This window comes from Peromyscus californicus, unplaced genomic scaffold (assembly GCF_007827085.1).
Source record: "Peromyscus californicus insignis strain IS unplaced genomic scaffold, ASM782708v3 Scaffold_11__1_contigs__length_118956290, whole genome shotgun sequence".
In the NCBI taxonomy this organism is placed as follows: Eukaryota; Metazoa; Chordata; class Mammalia; order Rodentia; family Cricetidae; genus Peromyscus; species Peromyscus californicus.
In genome coordinates this window covers 66,116,350-66,139,126 of record NW_026294402.1, presented here as the reverse complement: position 1 = coordinate 66,139,126, position 22,777 = coordinate 66,116,350, and the positions used below count along the sequence as shown (strand labels likewise).

At 42.0% G+C, this 22,777-nt stretch overlaps 1 protein-coding gene across 2 annotated transcripts in view; it reads right to left on the bottom strand.

Moving 5' to 3' along the window:
* Window positions 1-22,777, bottom strand: part of Aldh1a2 (aldehyde dehydrogenase 1 family member A2) — a 113,051-nt gene that overhangs the window by 60,301 nt on the left and 29,973 nt on the right. Inside the window, exon 1 of one of the 2 annotated variants that reach the window (XM_052713737.1) lies at window positions 18,235-18,467. The exons of the other annotated variant lie outside the window; for it this stretch is intronic. Within the exon in view, the coding sequence (XP_052569697.1) occupies window positions 18,235-18,351 (117 nt within the window). The 5' untranslated portion in view covers window positions 18,352-18,467. Of the gene's footprint in view, window positions 1-18,234; window positions 18,468-22,777 lie in introns of those variants that run through there. 2 annotated transcript variants of the gene reach the window in all.

Here is a 22,777-nt window from a genome sequence, read left to right as displayed (position 1 = left end):
CCTGGCTTCTGTCAGGGCTACTTGAAATGCTCGGGGCTACCTCAAGTCATTTACAATAAAAGGTCCTAGGAAATTCCTGAGAGGCTGTGATCCAGGTCAGACCTCGTGTTCCCTTGGATCACAATTCCAAGCACTATAAAAGGCATTCCTACATCAGTTGTGACCATCCAGCTCTCCCAACTTCTTTCAGGGATAGATCATGTCTTACACTTGGTTTGGTCCCCTGGAGATTTTTTTAGAATCTCAATCTCCCACCTCCTTCCTCTCTTCTCTGTCTCTCTCCCAGTGTGTCTCTTGAACACAGACACACACACACACACACACACACACACACACACACACACACACACACACACTCCCTCCATGCTTCCCATAGTTCCCCAATGGGTCAAATTTTCCCACATGCCTAACAGTTACTAGAGAGCATAACTTAGGTGAGTCATGTAAGCGTTCTAGGGCTCAGTTTTCTCATACACAGTGGAAGACAAAAACACTTTGCCAAGAAGTAATACTGATTGAATAAAGTGCTGAATTACAGAAAAGCCTGGCCCAGTGTGCACTGAGATGTTTTACTGATTTTGATTCAAGATGTAAACAATCAATTCAAGGGGCTGAAGAGATGGCTCGGTGGTTAAGAGCATTTGTTTCTCTTTCAGAGGATCTGAATTCTGTTTCTAGCATCCATAAGGTGGCTAACTCCAGTTACCCTGTAACTCCAGTTCCAGGGGATCTGACACCCTCTTCTGGCCTCTGAGGGTACTAGGCATGCATATGGTATACATACATAGATACATGCAGGCAAAAAAACATCTATACCCATAAAATAAAAATAAATCTTTCTTAAACATGATCAATTCAAAGCAACCTGTGAATGTTCTAGTCACCCATATTCTCTGTATTTGTTCATTCCTTCATTCCTTCATTCATTTATTCACTCCCCATTGTTACTTGAGGTTCTGTTGCCAAACCATCAGAGAGAGCTGGAAAGGTAGAAGAGGCCGTCCCACATATGAACTGAGCTCCCCAGATGTCCTTCCTATAGCTGCATGAAGGCAGGCTAAGAAAGGTGCTTCAAACAGTCCTGGCCCGGAAAGGGACTGATCAGTGGCCTGGGAAATGGGTTTTGAGAAGAAAAGCTTGGGGAAAGGCTGCACTGCTCACTGGTAGTCTTGAGTAAGCCCAATGTAACATGATTTCTTTTTGTCTTCTGCCTGGAAACAAATGTTCTTTGCCTATCTTCCCTGGGTTTAATTAGTCTTCTGTCTTTCTCAGGATTGACCGTTCATTTGCAAATAGAGGACATCAGAAAGACTGGTGGGTGTGGGTGTTGGAGTGGAAAGAGGTTGGAGTGTTTATTTTCAAAGCCACAGGGGTCCCCATTTGAAAAGCACCCAGCTTATCTCAATGTTTTTGTTTGTATGATTTTGAATTGGAAGGTTGGAGCAATTCATTTAGGAGATTAAGCTGTCTTTACAATGGATCTGGTTGGCCTATCCAACAGTATTGCTAGGGTTAAGAGAAAGAAGTCTTTGCAGGGCACTCAGTGGTCCCAGTACAATTAGAAAGGATTCTTTGAATCTTCCTTCATTTCAATGCCAATTACATTTACATAAACCGGTGTCTATTTGCCGCTCACAAGTGAGAATCATATGTCTTCTGTCCAACACTTTAGGGTAGCTAGTTTCAACAAGATACAGGACGCCCAGTTAAATGAGAATTTAGTAAGAAGCGAAAAATGAGTAAAATTTCAGTCTAAGTATGTTCCAAATCACTGAGAAATCCTAGGGTACACTTACACCAGAGTTACTTAATAACCCCAATTCAAATTTTACTAGATATAGTTTATCCGGCAAACTTAATCAGATTTTCTTGGGCCGCTGTATGTGTTTTGAGAATGCCAAGTGACAAACAGAGCAGATACCATTTCATTATTGTCCTTAAAACTTAACTTTTGGCAGAGTTGAAGAGTTTCATCAGACAGAATAACCCTGATGTATGAATAAAGTGACATCTTAGAAATCAAGTGCGTTTTGACTCTTAGGATAAACCTTATTCTAGCCATGAAAGCCTGACCACTTATGGGAACTGTTCTCATCATAGAGAAGCTTAAGGCCAAAGAGGCAACTGCACCTTCAGTTGAATGAGAAATTAATTTACAAGTTTACAAGTGAATAGTACTTTTCACTTATGTTGCAAAGTGAACGTCCTGTGCTAGAAGGGCTGACTATCCTAAGATTGAAAAGGTCTTTTGTACCAATAAATAAAGGGATTCTCATTTCCTCGTGACAATAAATAAAAAGCAATTATTTTCATTACTGTTGGTAAAGAGAGGAATTCGTGAATTTTTGCCTGAAAATAAAATAATTTCCAACATAATTATGTCTATTTTATACTTAAATGATTCTTTGTTCCTCTCTCTTTGGCTTTAGCAAATGCGCAAAAGGATCTATGAAATGCCTCCTCCTACCTCAGAAATTAGATTGTAATATTATTTACAATAATTCCTTCCAAACATCCTTGACTTAAAAGGATGATGAACTAATAAATGCCAGGCTTCATAGTTTATAGATTCTACTTGTTGCCTAAACTCCCATCTAATACTTTGGAAGACTTAAAATTGTTGAGATCTCAATACTCCTTCCTTCCTTCCTTCCTTCCTTCCTTCCTTCCTTCCTTCCTTCCTTCACTCCTGTCTTTTCCCATTCCCCTTCCCTTTTTTTAAAGGGTATCTTCCAAAGAGAAGGAAAAGGAGAAAAGAAAGGGAGGGAGGGAGGGAGGGAGGAGGAAGGAAAGAAACTATCAAATGTTTATTTTGCCAAGAAATCTCTACTTACAATTTAAATGTTAAAAAAAAATTAGTGTACTTGATTGTGAAATAAACCCCATGTCGGCTATAAGTCTTTCTAGAAAATACCACTGAAAGCTGCCACTTGACATGGAATTCCTCTTCAGAAAAACTAGTCATAACTACATGATGGTCCTATATGAGAAGCTGCTGGAATGTCAGCTTCACTCCCAGCGGCCCCATCTGGCCTGAGCACTCTCCCTGGCATGATAAATCACTGACAGGGTCCTTACCTTCTCGCGTTTGATCTCAGCTCAGCAAGATGTGGTTTTGATGTGAAGAACTCCAGAACTCTTAGGTCAGAGACAAATCGCAGTGGCACTGACCCGCCAAGTGCTAAGTCTCTATTAGACTGTGTGAAAAGCGGGGAGCTTCTGACAAGGTTTCTCACCTCAGAGTTTCGGGACCCTCTGTGGCTTTCAGGAACTGAGCTGGGCAGAAAAGCTGCTGCAACAGCTTACAGAAGGGGCTGCAAACCTTCCCTGGCTATCTTAGGAATTATCACAGCGGCCACTGCTCCACTTTCTAGTGCTGTAAATCTAGCCGAAACGTGAAACATAGGATTTCTGTTGGGCATATTTTTATAGAGCTCTCTTTTTTTATGTAGCAAAATATTGTCTTTTGATATACTAAAAAACAAACAAACAACAAAAAAACCCCATGAGAATCTCAAACTGATTCTTACTCAATGAACTTTTACTGCACTGCAAAGCACTCATGTATAGAAGGAGAATCATTAACAGAGGGTTTTGTGGACCACTCTTTGGTAATTACCACTATATCTTTGGGAAAGTATTCTTAACAAAAGCATCCCAAAATTGGCCCCAGAAAGACAATTAAGTGTGAACAAGTTCAGTATTGTCCTTCCTGTTCTCTTAACCCCAGGTTCTGGGTCTTGGAGCGTGGAGAGTTTTAAAGCATCAGGACAGGAGGGGAAAACAGTCCTTCTAGTTCTTTATATAAGTACATAAATAAACCTGCATCTCATTCTATCCCCTTATTTTATAAGTAATAAAATGGTGTCTCGGAAATTGTCATCCAGTACCATAAAGCATCTTCCTATTCCCAGGACCAAATCTGCTGGAACACTCAACAAGCAATTAAATGATTTTGCTTATTCATTGGTTGAGTAACTATGTTACATGAGGAACCACTAAATGCACACACATTAGAGGCACATCACAGTCCTTGAATGTCCTGTGTGCTGCCTTGTTCACTCCTGTATGTGAACCCTCAGCGAGAGGCTCCATTTCAAGGGTCTGTGCAAGTGGATGGGACTAGAAGAGTTTCCCATCCTGAGATGCATATGTTTTCTTGAGAAGAAATACATAAAGATGGTTACTTCAAAATGATATCCTAGCACTCGCTTCCTGGTTGACATTTTACCCATTAGTGACCCCACAAATGAGTGAAGCAACTTTATTTTCTATTGTGTGCTCATTGATTCATTCATTCAAATACCAAAAAATGGGGGCGGGGTATACAATGTATCAAGGCAAGCATGACATGTGCTCTTATGAAAACCAGTTTTCTCCTATGGAGTGTTACTAGGTATATAAACCACACTCAACATCAGATCCCATGACAAGGATCAGCGGGCCAACACAAAATGGACTCCATGTTTGGGGGGCACTTGGTGCTTTGTTTTGGTTTTTTTTGTCTTACTGGTTCTTGTCTTTTCTTTTGTCAGTTTGCTTTGATTTTTATTTTCTTTCTTTCTTTCTTTCTTTTTAGAGAAAGAACATGAAATTGGGTGGGTAGGGAGGATCTGGGAAGAATTGGGAGAGGGAAAAGAATGTTTTGTGTGGAAAAAAACATTTTAAATAAAAAAAGTAATTAATTTCAAAACAAGAAAGTTCAAGTCCAGAAAAAAAACTAGTGTAAGCATTAAGCAATAATTATGCTCCTTGGTGTAATATCATCAAGTATATACATCATTTAATAGTAGTAAGAGATAAATATTAGAATTACATCTCAACTATTACCTTTTGGGAGGCTTCTTGTAAGAGATCTGGTAGGCTTAGAAGCTATGTGTAGTTGTTACTGAATAAATGACAGCCGAAACTCCTAAAGTTGTAAAGCTAAAATTGGTAGGAAAGTTTAGTTGACTGAAATGATAACAAGTAAGGAAAGAGTATGCCCTATGGCTAAAGATGGATTATTTCACAGGTCTTTCTCTTTAAGCCATTCACAATCAGAAACACAAATCAGACCCACACTATCAACCTGGAAAACTAAGTAAGTGACTTTGCAAGCTCCTTCAGGGGAAAACATTTATTTCTCTTGCCCATATTTGTGCAGAGACAGCTACGGTAAATTCTGAGCAATGATCTCCCCGCTTAAAGCAGATCATCAAGGGTCCCCCAAATCCCTGTTCTGTGCATTTCTTTTCTAAGCCTTCTCTTTTTCTCTGTTGGAATTCCTGGTAATGACACCCGAATGTGGGCAAGCCTCATTAGTCTCCCTGCTGTTTACAAGACGGGATTTCTGCTCAGTGTGCCGAACACAATGACGCACATCACTAAATGGCTGAAACTACCACCCAGGTTCTAAGCTGAGAAAAATTTCGCTCAGTACAAATACCTATCAGCGTAGAGGAACACAGAAGAGCAATTACTGCCAACACATGTAGTCCTTTAAGAGTACACCAATAAATACCCGTTTGCAAAGGTTAATTTAATGCAACCCAGGCTGTTATCTGGAAGAGTATATGTCACCAATTCAATCCATTAAGTAATTACTAAATTCTCAAGAGGGCTCATAGAAGTCAAATGTGGCTATTCCAGGTTCACTGCTTCTGGTTTCCCTGAAGACCATTTAGGCCAACAGCTGGAAGAGAGGGAGCCACAAAGGTTGCCCAGCCCAATCAGCCATTTATGAAAACAGGTAAATGAGTCTATCCAGGGTTGCCCATCACCAAGGTCTGTCGTGAGAGAAACTCCTTGACATACAGAGGAGTCTCGAGTGAATAAGAAGAAAAGGAGGTGAAAAGAGTGAGCAGGGGTAGACCTGTGAAGATGTAAAGACAGAAATATAATGCTCTAAGATCCCACCAAAGGAGACACCTAACAAACAGTATTTCTTTGCGTAGGATTTTTGAGTAATTTCCAATGAAAATGCAGTCATGCTCCTAGTCACCTCCTCCTTCTACCACTGACTCTATTAAAAAGCTTTGGATACTGCCTGGATTGCTCTGTTCTGTGTTCATGCTCAGATCCATGTAGTAACCATGGAACCGGACAGGAATCAGCTCTCCTATCCAGCCAGAGGGAACATCTCCACCCGACTCTTTCTGGAAAGTAATTCTCCACAGAGGTAAGAATAAAATTATACAAAATCATTGGCTCGGGGCGGAGGGGACGGGGAGGGGGTCAAAAAAGGAATGCAAAATACATGTGAGCATTCAACAGCCTCACAGCACATATCCTCATTGCCAAGGAAATCATCACAACCATGACAAAGAAGAGCACCTTTTAAATGAAAAAGAAGCAGGCGAACAGGCGTTGTTCAGGGCAGTGTGTGAGTCCCCAGCCTGTGAAAATCCCAAACACCCTCTGTCTTTACCATCACCTGCAGAATCACACCTACCCAGGTGGTTCATACCTAGTATGTCAGAGTGTCTCAGTTTACTCCCTTGGTCTTCTCTTTTTAACCATTCCAACTGTTGCTACTGGTGGCTACAGAAAATACTGATCAACTGGAAGTTTGGTACTTGTAGTCAAAGAGCTGGGTTTGAAATGAACTGTTAAAAGTCAGTTGAACTGATGGTCCAAATTGTATTGCTTTCTTAGAGTTCTTGTGCATTTCTTGCTGTTACCAACAGCAAAGAAGAGGACAGCATGCTGGCATTGTTACCTACTATAGTTGTTGAGCCACGAGAAAGGTATTTAATTTAAACATGCTCGATATTCTCACTTGTGAAAGGGAGAGATTACTATAATACTCATATAATAGGATTACCATAAGAATTAAATATACTCATACGTACAGCAGTACCTATTTAGCAGCTATTAGTAATACATTATACAGGAGGCATTCATTCAGTAAATAGTTTTAAAGCATCCACACTGCTACACATGGAGCTCAGTGCTTTTGATATATCCTGATATGTAAGAGTTTGCAATTTAGTAATAGAATTACACAGAAAAAGTATAATCTCTAACACAGAAGTTGTACAGTTTCAAAGAAATACAAATAAGTAATGTGGGCACATAGACAATACAAGTTCATTATTGAAAAATAAATCGTGCAGCCAACTTTGTTAGGTGTTACATGGCACTACACCCAGAGGGGCTGGACTCTATGTCATGGTCAGAGAATCTGACTGCAGTCTTTGCAACCATAGGCACAGAGGCATGAATCATATTGCCTGCAGAATCCAAACACAGAGGTAAATGTGTAATACCAGCTTTGGCTTTTAGAATGAGTTAAAGTATATTAAAATGGGAAGTACTATGATTTATATTCAACTCTGACGGTAAGAAATAATTCAAATTTTCTACACGGACAGGATAAAACACTGTGCCAAATTAGTTGGGTTTGATTGTTTTTGAGATTTTACTTATTTTTGTTTTACGTATATGAATGTTTGTCTGAATATATGTCTGTGTACCACATGCACGAGTGCCCAAGCAGGCTAGAAGAGGGTATCAGATCTCCTGGAACTGTAGTTACAGATGGTTGTGAGCTGCCATGTGGGTGCTGGGAATTGAACTCATGTCCTCTGAAAGAGCAACTAGTATTCTTAATCATAGAGCCACCCCTCTGGCCTCTGATTAGTTTTTTTGGGTTTTTTTGTTTTTTAAAAAAGAACTCTGAACTAGACATTATTTTTCAAATTGTCACCTATGCATGCTTTCTCCATAACCTATAAATAAGCAGCTTATAATTAAGGACTTGTCTATTTACCGTGGCCTTTCAAAAATGAGTGGTGTGTGTGTGTGTGTGTGTGTGTGTGTGTGTGTGTGTGTGTGTGTGTACTTACAGAAGAGAGATACAAAGTGAGAGACAAAGCAAGCAAGTCCTATAGAGCAAGTCAACACTAGCCGACATTTAAGCACTTACAGTTATAGGTAATGTCAGAACGTGAGGAGAATTAAGGTTTGACATGAGGGAATTGTAATAATCATTAGCTCAGTGTTTTACAATAAGTTCACTTAGAAGTAGGTTCTTAGTTTAGGGAAATCAATGTTATTAAAATTACCCATCAACTTCTTACAGTCTCCCATAATAGAGAAGACCAGGCTTGGAGACCACACATGACTTCCTAATTATATTACAAGATTACACAGAACAGAATTAAAAGACAAAACGAAATAATGTACCCACTAATATATCTAACTTTCCATATATTACATCATTTTTCCTTCATATTTATGTGTCCTTGAACATAAACATATACCAATTCCAAGGAGATTAAGACACAAATATAAAAATCAAAAATTTCAATTTAATAAAAACAAAACTTCCGTAACAATATAAAAACACCTCAAAACACTTGAAATCACAATGTATTCCTTAGTCAAGATACAAAATTTCTTCACTTGCATTTAAAACTTTATGACAGAAAAAGAATATAATCAGCAAGAAAATATTTGCATATTATATATCTGACAAAGGATTGCAATCCTGAATGTGAAAAATTACCATAAAACACTAACATGTATACACAGAAAATGAGCAGAAAAACCTAGCCAGTTTACATAGAAGACAAGCTTCGTCTCACAAGAAATCAAGAAAGTGCCAATTACAAGAGTACTGAGATGATACTCCATCCTTCCGGGATTGCCAAGTCTGGCAAGCATCAGAACCCAAGTCCAGGCGAGGACATAGACAAAGTATGAAACAACATGCAATTGTGACAATGAATAAGTTTGCAGGTATACCTGACAACACAGGTGAGCCTTGAAAATACGACGCAAAGCAAAGCAAAATATACCACAAGATATATACAGCATGGGGCCACGTATACAAAATACTGTATCATGTTTTAAAACACCACCACACTATTTATGGATAAGTCTGTGTGTATGGATAAGATAAAGATTAATGCCTCTGAGGAAAACAGGGATGGAAGGACCTGGCAGAAGGGTCTCAGTGCAACTCTTTAAGACTGAGTAATTACAGAAGGTCTCCAACTTGTGAGGGCGTAACTTTAAATTTTCAATTTTATGTGTAAAAGCAATATGCATTCAGCAGAAACTACACTGCAAATGTTGCTCTTTTCCCAGGCAGGGAAGATGTCAAATGATGCCTTCAGGTGACTATGGATGGCAGCAGCAGCTCTAGAAGCCTCATGTTGGAGTGCACAACCCTTCATCCACAGCATACTGTTGCTAGGCTATGATGTCAGATAGGTAAGGAGTGCTAAATGAATTTCCTATTAGAGGCAGCTTCAACTTGAGATGGGGAAGAAATCGCCTATATTCTGAACTGTTACCATATTCATATACATACACACACACTTATGTTACCATCTATACTTTTCTGTATAATTGACTCTTCTTGAATATATCTAACACTACACTGACTGTTTAGCCAAGCCTGAAAAGTCTCCTTATTTCTGACTCTTCAAGCACTTGACCCAATTTTATCCTGTGATCATGCATGAAAGTTACTAATGCGCATCCTCACTCAGCAGCTGAGTGGGAATTCTCTTCAGGTTCTTCCTGGTGATGACCACATCTATGTATCGTTTTGTGCCAGACATTAACTTCCAATGCTTTGTACAAAAGCTAAATTAATAAACAAACGAGCAACTTCAGGTAAGCAAAAGGATAACTCTGGCTACAGTTAAAAATAAAATTGGCCCTAGGCAATAAAATTGGATAGCTTTCTCTGGAGCTAGAAAGATGGCTCAGCAGTTAAGAGCATGTTTTCTTGCAGAGGACTTGGGTTCAATTTTCATCGACCACAACCATGCATAACTCTAATTCTAGAGAATTCTACCACCCTCGTTTGACCTTCTTGGGCACTAGACATGCACATGGTACACAGACATACATCCAAGCAAAACATTTACACTTAAAATAAGCAAATCTAAAACAAACCAACAAAAAAAATGAATAGCTTCTCCACTAAGTGACATTGTTAGAGTAGACATCAGATTCTAGAGTGCAGATGAGACAGAACTGCTCAGTTCAGGTTTGGTTGAGAATGAAACCAAAGTTTCGTATTTGATTCCTGATCTCCCCTCAACAAAAGACTTGGTGAGGAAGTCCAAATTTTACACCTATGGAAAGAAGACCTCCAGTTGTCCCCATAAATCCACACAGGCATTTCCTAATATCATCTCCCAGCCAAAACCTTGTTATTGCATCTTCTCACCCTGACCTTTTCCATCAGCAGACCCAGTCTAGAGATTTGGTATAAGCTGGAGAAAAAGAAAACGAGGTTGTTTTTGTCTATTAGTGAGTTTGTTAAATTCATATTATCTTGCCAGACTTACTTCCTGGAGGTAGTTCTATTTTAGAAAGAAACTTGTGACCTGCAATACTTGGTCTTGGTTTAACCTTCAGGAAATCTTAGAAATCGATGAAGCAAAGTGCTTGAAGTCCCAGAGTTGAAATAAGCAGACTTAGGCTGGATGAATGAAAGTTACGATTATATATATAAATATAATCTTTTAACTATTTTGAAATGCTTTCTCATCTTTAATAATCAGTATCAGAAAGGATTTTCATACTCATGTTCACCTAAATTCTTAAAAAATAAGAGAAAAATGCTTGCTGTTTCATCTGGATAACAAACTGTATCTTTCTGAGGTTCTAGGGAGAGAAACACTTCTACTTTGGTTCAGAGAGTGAACAGGTAAGGAAGCTGAACAGATAACTGCAAAAGATACCAGTGCCCAACTGCTGTAACAGGAAGACTTCTTTCTAGAATAAAAATGAGAATGTATACCCCAGGCTATTCTAATTTTTGACCACACTGCAAGGAGGGCAATTAACTCCCAGGCACAGTCCCAGGAAAGCAAGCATAAAGGGCCCAGCATAAGTCAGGGTGCTGCAACCACCCAATTATTATTCTTCCTACAGGGATTTCCAAAGCCTGAAAATATTTTCAAATCATATGATACATACTTACTGTAAATACATTAGTAAGAGTTAAGATTCTAGTAGTTTGCTGGCAGAGAGCTCGCCTACTAGGAATGTTAATATTTTAAAGGGAAACAATTAAAATATAATTCAATATTAAAGCAAAACAAGTAATAAATACCAGAGATAAGAAATCACCAATTTGGAAACTTTAGTATATTTGAAAGGTTACACTGAATTGTAGTTGAAAGTCTTCTCTGGTTCCATCTGGCCCTGGGGTCCTGCAGCCACTTATAAAATAATCACTCAGAGGCTTAATATTATTTACAAACTGTATGGCCTATGGCAGGCCTCTTGCTAGCTAGCTCCTATATCTTAAATTAACCCATTTCTATTAATCTATATTTTGCCACATGTTCCATGGCTTTACCTGCATCCTATTATATGTTGCTCCTAAGATGGCAGTCTGGTGTCTTGTCTCCTCCCCGCCCCCTCCCGCCTCTGCTTCTCTCTTGGATTTCCTGCCTGGCTGTAACCTGACTTGCCATACGCCAGAGCAGCTTCTTTCTTAACCAATCATAGCAACACATATTCACAGCCTACAGAAACACATCCCCCCAGCATAGAGTAGTGTTTTTTTTTTTTTTTTTTTTTTTTTTTTTTGGTTTTTCGAGACAGGGTTTCTCTGTGTAGCTTTGCGCCTTTCCTGGATCTCGCGCTGTAGACCAGGCTGGCCTCGAACTTACAGAGATCCTCCTGCCTCTGCCTCCCGAGTGCTGGGATTAAAGGCGTGCGCCACCACCGCCCGGCGAGTAGTGTTTTGAGAATGCCTGAAAGGCAATTAAATCTTAGCCAAGATGACAAAACAGCAATCAGCTCTGTTGGCATTAGATTTGTGTTTGACAGGAGACAAAGGGTCTCAAATGACCTGTCGTCGTAAGTCAAGAAATTAAAAAGAGGCTAAGAAGGCTGTCAATTAGTCACTGGCAGATGCTTTTACTTTCTGGAAGGTGACTGTCCTCCACTCTCAAATTTAGGCATTATCTTGGATAGTCAAAGCCAATGAAAGTTTCTTCAATTTCAGGTTACATAAATCAAAGACACTTTCCATTGCCAAAAGATAACTGTCTTCTGAGACCTGGCTACATTTTTGCTCAAACTATTTTAAAAATATTCATAACTTGGCATTTAGGTTCAGCCAATTGAGCATATTGCATGCAGCATATTAATATGAAATCTTGGCTCACATATCAGATAAGAATTTGTTATTGAAACACTAGCTGGGAAATCGATTTAGTGACTTTTTGATAAATATAAGACCGTGGTGAAGAAACATCCAGGGAGTCTCTCTTAGTAAAAATATATTGCAAATATATAAGGATTCAATTCTGATCTTTCTTAAAATTGGCAACCTTCAATTTGGAACTACAAATATAATTATGACCCAAATGAAATAATTATGTCTGAAAAGACACACAGAATTTGCACTGGCTTATTGTCAGGATATGTACTTTCCTGTTTAGTCCTGATAGAGCCCTGAAAAGCAGGTACTTCTATTTCAGTTTTGATCTGTGCAGAAATTGAAACTCAGTAAAGAAACTCCTTGAGAGAAGCACTACACACACTCTTGACTACTAGCACTACACTTGACTCCACATGCTTAATATATGTTAGCTGTCCATGCAGTCGATAAAGGCATGCCTGACCAAGATTTGATCAAAGGCCTATTTTAACTCAAAGCCTTTTTTTGTCGATGTCAAGGACTTGAAAACTTTTTCCAAAAATGTGGGCCATATGGTCTCTGCTACAAGGACTCACCTCTGACACTGTAAGTCCCAGTGAAACCATAGACAATATGCTATTGAACAGACAGGGTTGTGTTGGAATGAAACTTTATTTACAAAACCAGGTGGGTGTATATAGTCTGTTGACCACAGTAAACTGTTAGTAAAATAACAAAAACCACAAAAACACGTTTGAGTATATGCATCTCATTATTCCACTGAGAAAGACTCAAAACTGGGAATCATGTGCTAAGCCTTGAAATGCTTATTGGCTTGATCATAGTTGGATCATGCAGTTTCACTAATAGAAAAGAGAAAGAACCAACTCTACTTGTCTGGCTTTTCTTAAGTGTGGCTATACTGAAGTCAGACCTCACAGAGCAGGCTCCTAAGTCTATACTGAAACAGAAAACTATTCACCATTCTACAAAGCACATGATGGTTCCATAACCCCAGTTCCTCTAGTAGAAAGTACTGGGGCAGGGCCTCAGGAGAGTTATCTAATCCAAGTCCCATAATGACACTGTTTAGCTACTCTTTGTTAAAAAGTTATGATAAAAACATCAAAAAGCTGTACAGTTACTTTTAAAAAGTATTATTTTACTCTGTGTTTGGGTATGGGAGGGGTGTGGAGGTCATGGAGGTCATGGGTCAGTGTCAGGCATGCTCTTTGACTACTTTCCACCTTTTTGTTGTTGTTGTTGTTGTTGTTGTTTTGGCTTTTTTTGTTTTTTGAGACAGAGTTTCTCTGTGTAGTTTTGGAGCCTGTCCTAGAACTCGCTCTGTAGACCAGGCTGACCTCGAACTTACAGAGATCCGCCTGCCTCTGTCTCCCAAATGCTGGGATTAAATGTGTGCGTCACCACCGCCCTGCTTCCACCTTATTTTTTAAGGCAGAGCCTCTTACTGAACCTGGAGTTCACCAACTCAGCCATATTAGCATGCTAGCAAGCCCCGGATTCCCCTGTCTCCATATTGCCGGCTGTCAAACCCAGCTTATATTTGAGTGCTGAGGACAGGATCTCAGGTCCTCAGGCTTGCAGGACAACTACTATACTGACTGAGTCACCTCCCCAGACTCTGAAAAGGTAAAACAAACTAAACTAAAAGTCCTCTATAAACAGGGAGCTAGATGGATAATTTACCATCAAAACCATTGTGAGTAAAGATTTGTAATGAAAACTTAGAATGAGATCCACAATGGCAAGACCCAAAATCCAGAATAGGAAGGAATCATGGCCACGAACAACAAAAATAACAAATAGTAAATTAAAGTCATTGAATCAAAAATTATAAAGGTGGCGCTGGAGATACAGTTTGGGGGTTTTAAAAACACTTGCTATTCTTGCAGAGGATCTGGGTTTGGTTGCCAGCACCCACATCAAGTAGCTCCCAACCACCAGCTTCAGAAGATCTGACACCCTTATCTGGCCTCTTTAAACACCTGCACACATGTAGTACACATACAGATACTCAAGGATACCTAAATACATTTAAAATAAAAATGTATCTTGAGAAAAATTATAAAGGTAACTCTTTTAAGTGGAGTAGATCAATTTCATAGTCTCCTCATGTTTCCATTAGAAGCAACAAAAATGAATATTTAATCTTTCAACATTTTTAAAGAAGTGTAATAAATAAGAAAAATAAAGAGTATGACAAGGAATGCACTCCCAGTTTTTCAAAATTCAAGGCCAAGTTCTTCCTTATCAATTAATTCTATTTTTATCCTCCTTCAAAAGATTTCTCAGAACTAAAATGTGTGTATGCACATGTATGAAAGTGCTAGGTAAGCCCTAATATGCCCCATGAAAATGCAAGTGACATTGCAAACATTATCATTACATTGGTCAACTTCTCTACTGCTATGCTGAGAAGAAAAGTTTGGCACTCAATCTTTCTAATAAGACTTCAAGTTCCTAGAAGGCAGATGTTCCATAATCCAATTTGCACTCCCGTTAGAAACATGGTCCCTCAAAACCCCTTTGAACTGAGCTGGAATTGACCTCAGCAAAAAGAACGCACTTATTAAAAGGGTGCTTAATGAACGGATAATAGAATAAACAGTAGGTACCCAAGTGCACATTTGTTCTAATTTTTTCCCAGTGAGCTGCCCTTTGTGTTTTCTCTGCTAGTGTAGCATATCAGTGCTCAACAAATGTCCTCTTTCTGGATCCTTATGCCTCTCCACAGCATCAAATGCTGGGAGAACACAGAACCTTGTATGTTGCTGTGAGTTATGGACAGTTTTCAGTTGCTCACTAAAAGTGGAACTAGAATGAAAGATGGAGCCAACAGAGAAACCAGGAGAGTAGCAGTGGAACAAAGAGAAATGTTTTAAAGACCTGGGAATCTGGGAAAGGATAGAGAAAGAAAGGAGGGAGAGGAAGAGAGACCCCCACCCCTCGCCCAAAGTCAGGAGCGGTTCCTAGGAGAATGCTGAGCCTTAGTTTTACATGTATGCTCCCAGAATATGGCCAGCAATACAAAAACCGGACAGATGAAACAGAAATAACTCAGAAAAACTGAGAAAAGCACAGCTAAGAGCAATCCTCAAAAAATACAGGGAGCATACATTCTCTCAGCTCCACATTGGTGCCCTCCATGCTTTAGACAAGTATTGCTTTCTTGACTATTAGTCTAGAAAAAAAACCAAACAAATAAAAAAGCCATCTTCCTTAGTAAGAATCACTTTTTAAAAAGTGGGGTCTAGGTTCCTGTATAGGAGAAAAAGAAAATAGACATATCCAAAGGTATTATTGCCATTTAGCCTCAGTCTAAAAGAGATACTAGAACTTGGAGCAGGCGACTTACTTTAAGGGAACACAATTGCTGAAAAGTCAATACAAAGCCACACTTAGCTCTTTCAGAATGCTTCTAGACTGAACTTCACTTTCATAGCGTTTTTTTACAAAACCTTTGACAGACAACGGCATTAACATAATATTGACCATTTCTCCCTTTCCTTATTAAAAAGTGCAAAATTCTTTTGGAAGAAGAAATACAGTGATGAAAACTGCAGGAAAATACAGGATCGCAAATGCAAATTATTCTAAGAACATGTTTTTTAATTCTCATAATCTGATCAGTTATGTTGGTCACTAATTAGTTTATGTTGATTGTCAAATCGCATAGAAAAATCATATTGTAGTATTATTCAATAAGGGCATGTTTAACAGGACAAAATGGTGAATGATAAATCTACTCGCCTTCTAGTACCTTTATTTCAAATGTTTTGTTTCCTGTTTTTCAATAGAGCCTAAGGCATAATAAAATTTACATTACTCTTTAAAATTTTCCTAACAAATATAATAGCACAAAAAGGAGTTCCCCATCTATCGTGTTCATTATTCTTTTGAAATTTCTAGTATAATTTCCCTCACTTTTGGTCATGAATGAATTTTTAAAAAGACCTCCCAATTCTTTCTTTTGAAGAAAAAAAAAATCGTAGGCTACCAAAAGAGCAGTCACTAACTATTCTTTCTGTTAAAATAAAATAAATCAAAACTGCTTGTTCGTAATTCCTGTCTCAGAAAATTTAGAAGTCTCACTAAAGAGCAGAGGACAGAAGCTGCTGGGAATGTTCACTGATACCTGATTTTACAAGTTTTTGTGAAAGAGCTCGCCTGTAGATTAGCGTTGCTCCGCATTTACGAGGGTTGTTTGTCAAGGCAAAAATAAGGTGCCTCCTCCCCACAAATTAAAGAATCACGTTACAATCCATTATTTCATTTCTGATTGTTTTTCTTGGTAATAAGTGGGAAAGTGGATACTGGATAAAAGTCTTCACGGAGCTAAAAAGACTCCGACATTAAAGGCTCCAATTAGCTATAAATCAGTTGTCTTTCCTACTGGGGGAGAACAAGAGAGAGAAGAGAGGGGCGGCTAGAGAAAAGGAGAATTGGAGGAGCTTCCAAATGAAATTCTGAAAAAGATATCTACTGCAGACTTTCAGGAGCTGTTAGGATAATCTGATCAAAAGTGCGTCTAAAACAAACCCTCCGCAATCACGTGTGGACCTTGCCTCTTAAGATCTCCAAAGCGCATCAGAAGAGGTTAGGGACCCTCATAAAACAAAAGTTTTATGTGAATGCTTCCCTGGCTTCTTCCTAAACCCGGAGATGTGCCACACACTAGCACTATTGTTATGCAAACAATGCCTGAAGGGCTATAACCAGTAACGACCCTCATTAAAATGGCTTTCAAAAATTTGTCACACCATCTAAAAGCTAACAGGTATATTAAATCCACCTAAATCCACAGTCAAAAATACGAATCCTACTGATTCTGAAACTCAATGCAACACATTTTCAGAAGCGATGTTTTTGCATTTCTGTTTCAACCACCACAGTGTCAGAGAACAACGTAAGTTCTCTCCAACATTTCGTGTATCTTCTAATGCCCGCGGTGGAGCACGAATTAGTTGTATCATGTGTGCACGCGGTATTTAAGTTAATTGGCAGAAGTTAGAAGTAGGGATGGGAATCTAGTAAGAGAGTTCTAAAATGAACTCCCAAGAAATGTGGCTTTAAATGCTATGCCCGCCTCTTTGCCTTTGTGTATGTATTTCACAAAATTTCACCTCATGGTTAAAATAGATTTTTTTCCCCCCTGAGAACGTGGTGGTGGGGGAATTTACATTGGGTAGCAGGCGCGTATTGCTTTTTAATGCGGTTTAACAACAATAATTCCTGCTTGGCAAACCTAAGGCGTCAGAATTCGTTAGGAAAAAAATTTCAGGAAAAAAAAATTAGGTTTTTCAGTGCAAACGTGAGCTCGCTAATTTGTGTGAATTCAGTTGTTTTCCCTTTACTAAAATGTGCATTGCCTACAAAATCCTGAAGAAATCCTGGCACCGATCTACCGCGTCTCGGCCAGGTTCCCGCGAAATCTGTAGGACCCCGGTCCTGACAACCCCTTCAGTGACCCGGCTCCGAGGGAAGCTGGTCCCGCGCGGCCGCGCAGCCCGGACCCGGAGGACGGCGGGGCGACGCGGGGCTGCAACACCACCCTGGCAGGGAACCCCAGTCCGCTCTGAGACGGACCCCCGTGTGCGCTGAGGAGACCCAACAGAACCACCTCCCAAGCCGGACCCTGGCCTGCTGAGGAGACCCGGGGGACCCCAAAACCGGAACTCCATCTGCTCTGCGAAAACTTGGGGGGATCGCAGAACCGGGCTCCAGCCTGCTCTGAGATCCGAGGGATCGCAGAACCAAACCTAGTTCTGCCCTAGGGATATCTAAGGAACCCCAGAATCGGACCCCCGGCTCGCCCTACGGAGACCCAGGGGACCCCAGAACCCGACCCAAGTCTGCTTTGAGGAACCCCACGTCCCCAACCGGCCCCGACGGGGTCGTCACCACCGTCCGCCGCAGACGGCGACCCCCCCACCGCGCTGCCTTCTGGTCGGGACCGGTTCGGCTCCCCGAAGCCGCGGCGGGACTTCGGAAGCCCGCATCGTAGTTCTCCCCGCCGAGGCGCGGGGATGACAGGCGACCTCCTCCGGGCCCCCCGGCCTCGGAAGCCATCCAGAGGACGCTTCCAGCAAGCGTCCAGCGGACGGCTTTACCTTGGTGTACTTGATCTCGAGGTTGGGCGTGGGCGACGGCAGGAGCTGCAGCGAGGCCATGAGCGCGGCGGGGTCGGCCTTCACCTCGCCGGGCATGGCGATCTCGCTGGAAGTCATGGGCAGCCGCGGGTGGGTGTGCGCGGGGCGCTGCGCGGCCGGGGCGCGCTCGCTGTATATAGGCAGGTGTCAAGCGGCGACGCTTCTTATTGGACGTGCGGGCCCGGAGGCGCGGGGGGGGGGGGGGGCGGCCCATGAGGACGCCCCGCCGCGGCCCGCATTTGCATACGGCCGCGTGGCGCCGCTCGCCCCGCACGGTCAAGGCCGCGGCCCACGCTCCCGCGGCCGCCCCTCCGGGGGGACCTCGACGGCCGGGGCACCGCCTCGCGCGGGACCGGGCTCGGAGAGAGCGGTCCTACGAGCCTTAGTGCCCGGCCTCCCCCCTCCCTCCTCCCTCCCGAGAAGAGGCTCCCCCCGGAGCTCAGGTTCCGCCGAACCCCGCGACACCCTGCTCCGCCCTCCCGCTCCCGTCCCCCATCCCGGGTCCCCAGCAGCCCGAGAGACCCTTCGCCCAGCCCTCCGCGTGGCGCGAAAAGGCGCGTGGCCCCGGGTGGGGTGAGAGATGCTCCCCGCACTCCCAAGGAGAACCTTCTGGAGCCGACGCCGACGCCAAAGACGCCGCGCTGGCCCCCGCCGGGCTTCTCCGCCCAACTGCTGCCCTCTGCCGGCCCTGCGGCCTAGCTGTGCCGGAGGGCGCGGGCTTCCTCGGCCTTGGGCTGTGTGGTTCCTGGTCCTCCTCTCCTCCTTCCAGCCCTTGCCTCTCCACCATTCCAACCGCACCCGGAAACACTTGGGATTTTCGGTTGCTCTTCTGTTAACAACTGCCAACCTGTCCGACCTCCAGGTTGAGCTTCCGTCTCCGTTCCTTCTCGTCCAACAAGCGGCCTTCTAGTTAGCCAAGATGGGCAGAAAGATGGGTGCCAATCAAGAAGCTGGACAGCTCACTCCAGATAGGCTTGCGGGGAATCACTGGACTAAAATTAGGGCTCCCCACCCACCCATGGGAAGATCTTTGTAGGGCTTTCCGCCTCGTGCCTGTGAAAAACCTCACAGCCTTCTCCAGGCTGTTTCTTCCAGTTTTTCCATGGAAGATTACGGACTCCCGACCAACTGCTTCTTTCTCGAGTGTCATTTTTCAGAACCCCTTGACCCAGAACCACTTCTTTGCAGGTTGTTCACCAGAAAATGTTGATTTTAAATGTGTTAACTAAAACCGCCTAATGATTGGTGCTTAGTTGCTATGTAGACGGAAAGAATGCTGTGGTCTCCCTGAGTTGGTGAGACAAGATTCAGGCTCTGGGAATTCAGATTATCTGCCTAAAGGGACCTGAGTGGAGTGCTTCATAGAACAACAGTATGCCTTGATTTGGGCAGTTGAGAGATTTCCATTCATGGAGAACATCTGTGGCCAAAGATTGTGTTTTCATAACAGAATATGCTCATGAGAATCACTTTTTATTTAAGCTATAGAAGACCAGGTACTGAGGAAGAACAAGAACTACTTAGTGGAGAGGTAGCTCCTTTGGTAGAGTGCTTGCCTAGAACCCTGGGTTCCGTTGCCAGCACCGCATAGAACTGGGATAATGATACATGCCTGTAATTCCCAGCTTCCCAGCACTCTCTTGGGAAGTGGAGGAAAGAGGATCGGAAGTTCATCCTCCCTTACACGAGGAGAGACCAGAGACCATGTCTCGGGGTGGGGGGTTGATTTCAGGATTTGGTGAAAAAAGAGAAAAAGCACCAGCAAATAAATAGTTGTTTTTTGTTGTGTCCCATGTCCTGCCCACCCGCACCCCAAAGGTATTTTCCCCATCTTCTAGTGCTGGAGGTCACTTTGTTCCCAGTAAGCTCACAACCCTTCCTGTAGATATGTAGACCACTGACTATAAGAAGTACTACTCTCAAAAGTGCATCAAGGACGAGACCTGGGTGCTCACCTAGGCCGAGCCTGAGCATCTGGGGAAGCTGACCTTTGAGCTGCTCCTAACTAGAGAAGTCAAACCACAGGGGCAGACAGTGTGCGAGGCCCCCAAACAGAGCTGTTCCACGGTGTTCTGCTGTGCATCAGATGCAGCCGGAGGAGCAACAGCAAACAAGGCCACCAAGGCAGTTAGGCCCAAGTTGTGGGGACTCCAGTGTGTGTGGGGACCTTAATGCTGAAGTACTGAGAAGCCAGCAGAAGCTTCTGAGGAAGAAAGAAAACGGGGAAACTTGTGTTAGGCCTGCTGGCTGAATATGGTCTGGGAGGGTGGCATAAGCCAGAGTTTTCACTTCTGACCCATATCTTACTTGCTAGCTCCAATTTGAAAGAACAGTATCCACGGATCATAGGATTATCACCATTTGTTACAGGTAGATTGACTTCTATCTTGGAAGGTAGGGCAGTGTGTCTTGACAACATCTCCGGACAACTCCCAGGTCACGCCCAATGACAGCTGGTTTGAATTGCTCCCTCATGGCTCCTTTCTCACGACACTTTGTAATTAGACAGTGAGGTGGTCAACACAGGACCCGAGTCTTCTATTTCCCATCTGCCTTCCTCAGTTCCTAAAAGGACGTGGGTCACTGTCCCTAAAGCTTTTCTGTTGGCTGCTCTGAGCAAAAGGACTATAGCTGACCACTCCCACGAGCGGAGGCAACCTCCCCGCCTTCTCAGAGTAAAGAGCACTTGTTTTTGTGGTGGTAAGCTTTGTTATCTGTCCCATCTTTACTATGCATGTTTACAGTCAAGGATTTCTGCAAATGGTTTCCTTCATGATTAAGGTGGGACAACCCTCCCCATCTTTAACTCAAGATTCTAGCCACGTTTTGACCAACTTCTTTACTTCAAGGTGGGACAAAATTTAGCAGGAAACAATATTATAACCATACTGGTTCTTTAGACTGCTCGCTCTCTCTCTCTCTCTCTCTCTCTCTCTCTCTCTCTCTCTCTCTCTCTCTCTCTCTCTCTCTCTCTCTCTCGTTTGCTTTTGTTTTTTGAGACAGGATTTCTCTCTGTAGCCCTGACTATCCTGTAGACCAAGCTGGCCTCGAACTCACAGAGATCTGCCTGCTTCTGCCTCCTAAATGCTGGGATTAAAGGTGTGTGCCACCACTGCCTGGTCTACATTTTGTAGACCCTCAGGACTTAACTTCCTCGGTGTTAAAGACCCTCTCCATACCTCTCGATGTTTTCACTCTTTCCTCCTCCTCCTTTATTATCTTCTTTGCCATCTCATTGCCTCCATAGCTTCTAGAATTATGGAAACAGTCTTTATATTTCTAAGTTTTGGCCTTCTCCCTTGATTTAGTTACAGCATATTTTCCCCCCACCGGTACAACATTTCTTCTCTCAACCTCTCCAATCCATAATTATTTATTGTTTAGGATACATCTCATTTGAAACCCCCTGCACCAGGAAACCTAAGCTACAGCATGCTCTGTTTCCTTGTGAAAACAATTTATTAGGCCTAGTGGAGCCAATACCCTGGGGTTGTAGAGGAGAAAAATAAATTCTTGCTTCAAATTTCCTCACCTGAAAAATAGACTGCAACCTTGTAATTTCAAGGCATGAGTTTTATGTGAAGGTCGACTTTAAGGCATAAAACCATAACCATTTGGGCTGCATTTTAGACGCTTTTAAGAGTATGCAAGTATTTATTAAGAACGATGCTTTCTAAATCAACAAGGAACCCGAATGAGACATAAAGATCCCTCTCCAGGAAGGAACCTTTGTTTCAATGAGAGCTGCACATTCAGCGTGGAAGTCAAGCCTCTACATTCTGGAACAGTTTCGGTGTCAGATGGTCTGCTTAATGGCCTTCCTGTTTCCATCACTAACCGTGCCGACAGCCTACCTTTTCTAACTGATATGCTCGCATTGTAATTTATCTTCAAAAAAATAAATCACATGTTATAGCAGTTCTATCATCCGGGTTAATCGAATCAGTTCCTTAAATGTCTCTAAGTCTAATGATTTGAAGAGGCACATTGTTTGAAATATTAAAAAAAAAAAGTACGGGGGGGGGGGGGTTGGGAGGGATAGGGTTGTATGCAGAATGATCTCAGCGCTTGTCTCTGATCTAATGTCTCCTAATGGTCTCATCCATCTCCAATGGGATGTGCCTGGCCACTTTATTTAAAATGTTTCCTGAAAACTCTAACAGACAAGCTTAACACAGAGTATATTTAGAGTGAAATACATTTAATTCATTAACAAAAGCTTATATAAAGAGCTTTACCTATTTTTACCCAGAAATGTTTAATGAAGTATTTTGGACCCATTATGAAAATTCTATAAAATAAATGCACTTATTTAACATCAATATTAACTTTTTATTGGCCATCTAAACACCCATTTAATTAGCTCTTCCTCCTAATGCCCAGAAGAGGCTGAGATTGGGGCATTTATTAGCTATAAAAATTCTCTAGATATTAACTCCCTCATTTCTTAATGTGGCCTCTGGTCACTGTATTCTATGGAAAGGGATAGCCGTGGCTACAGGAA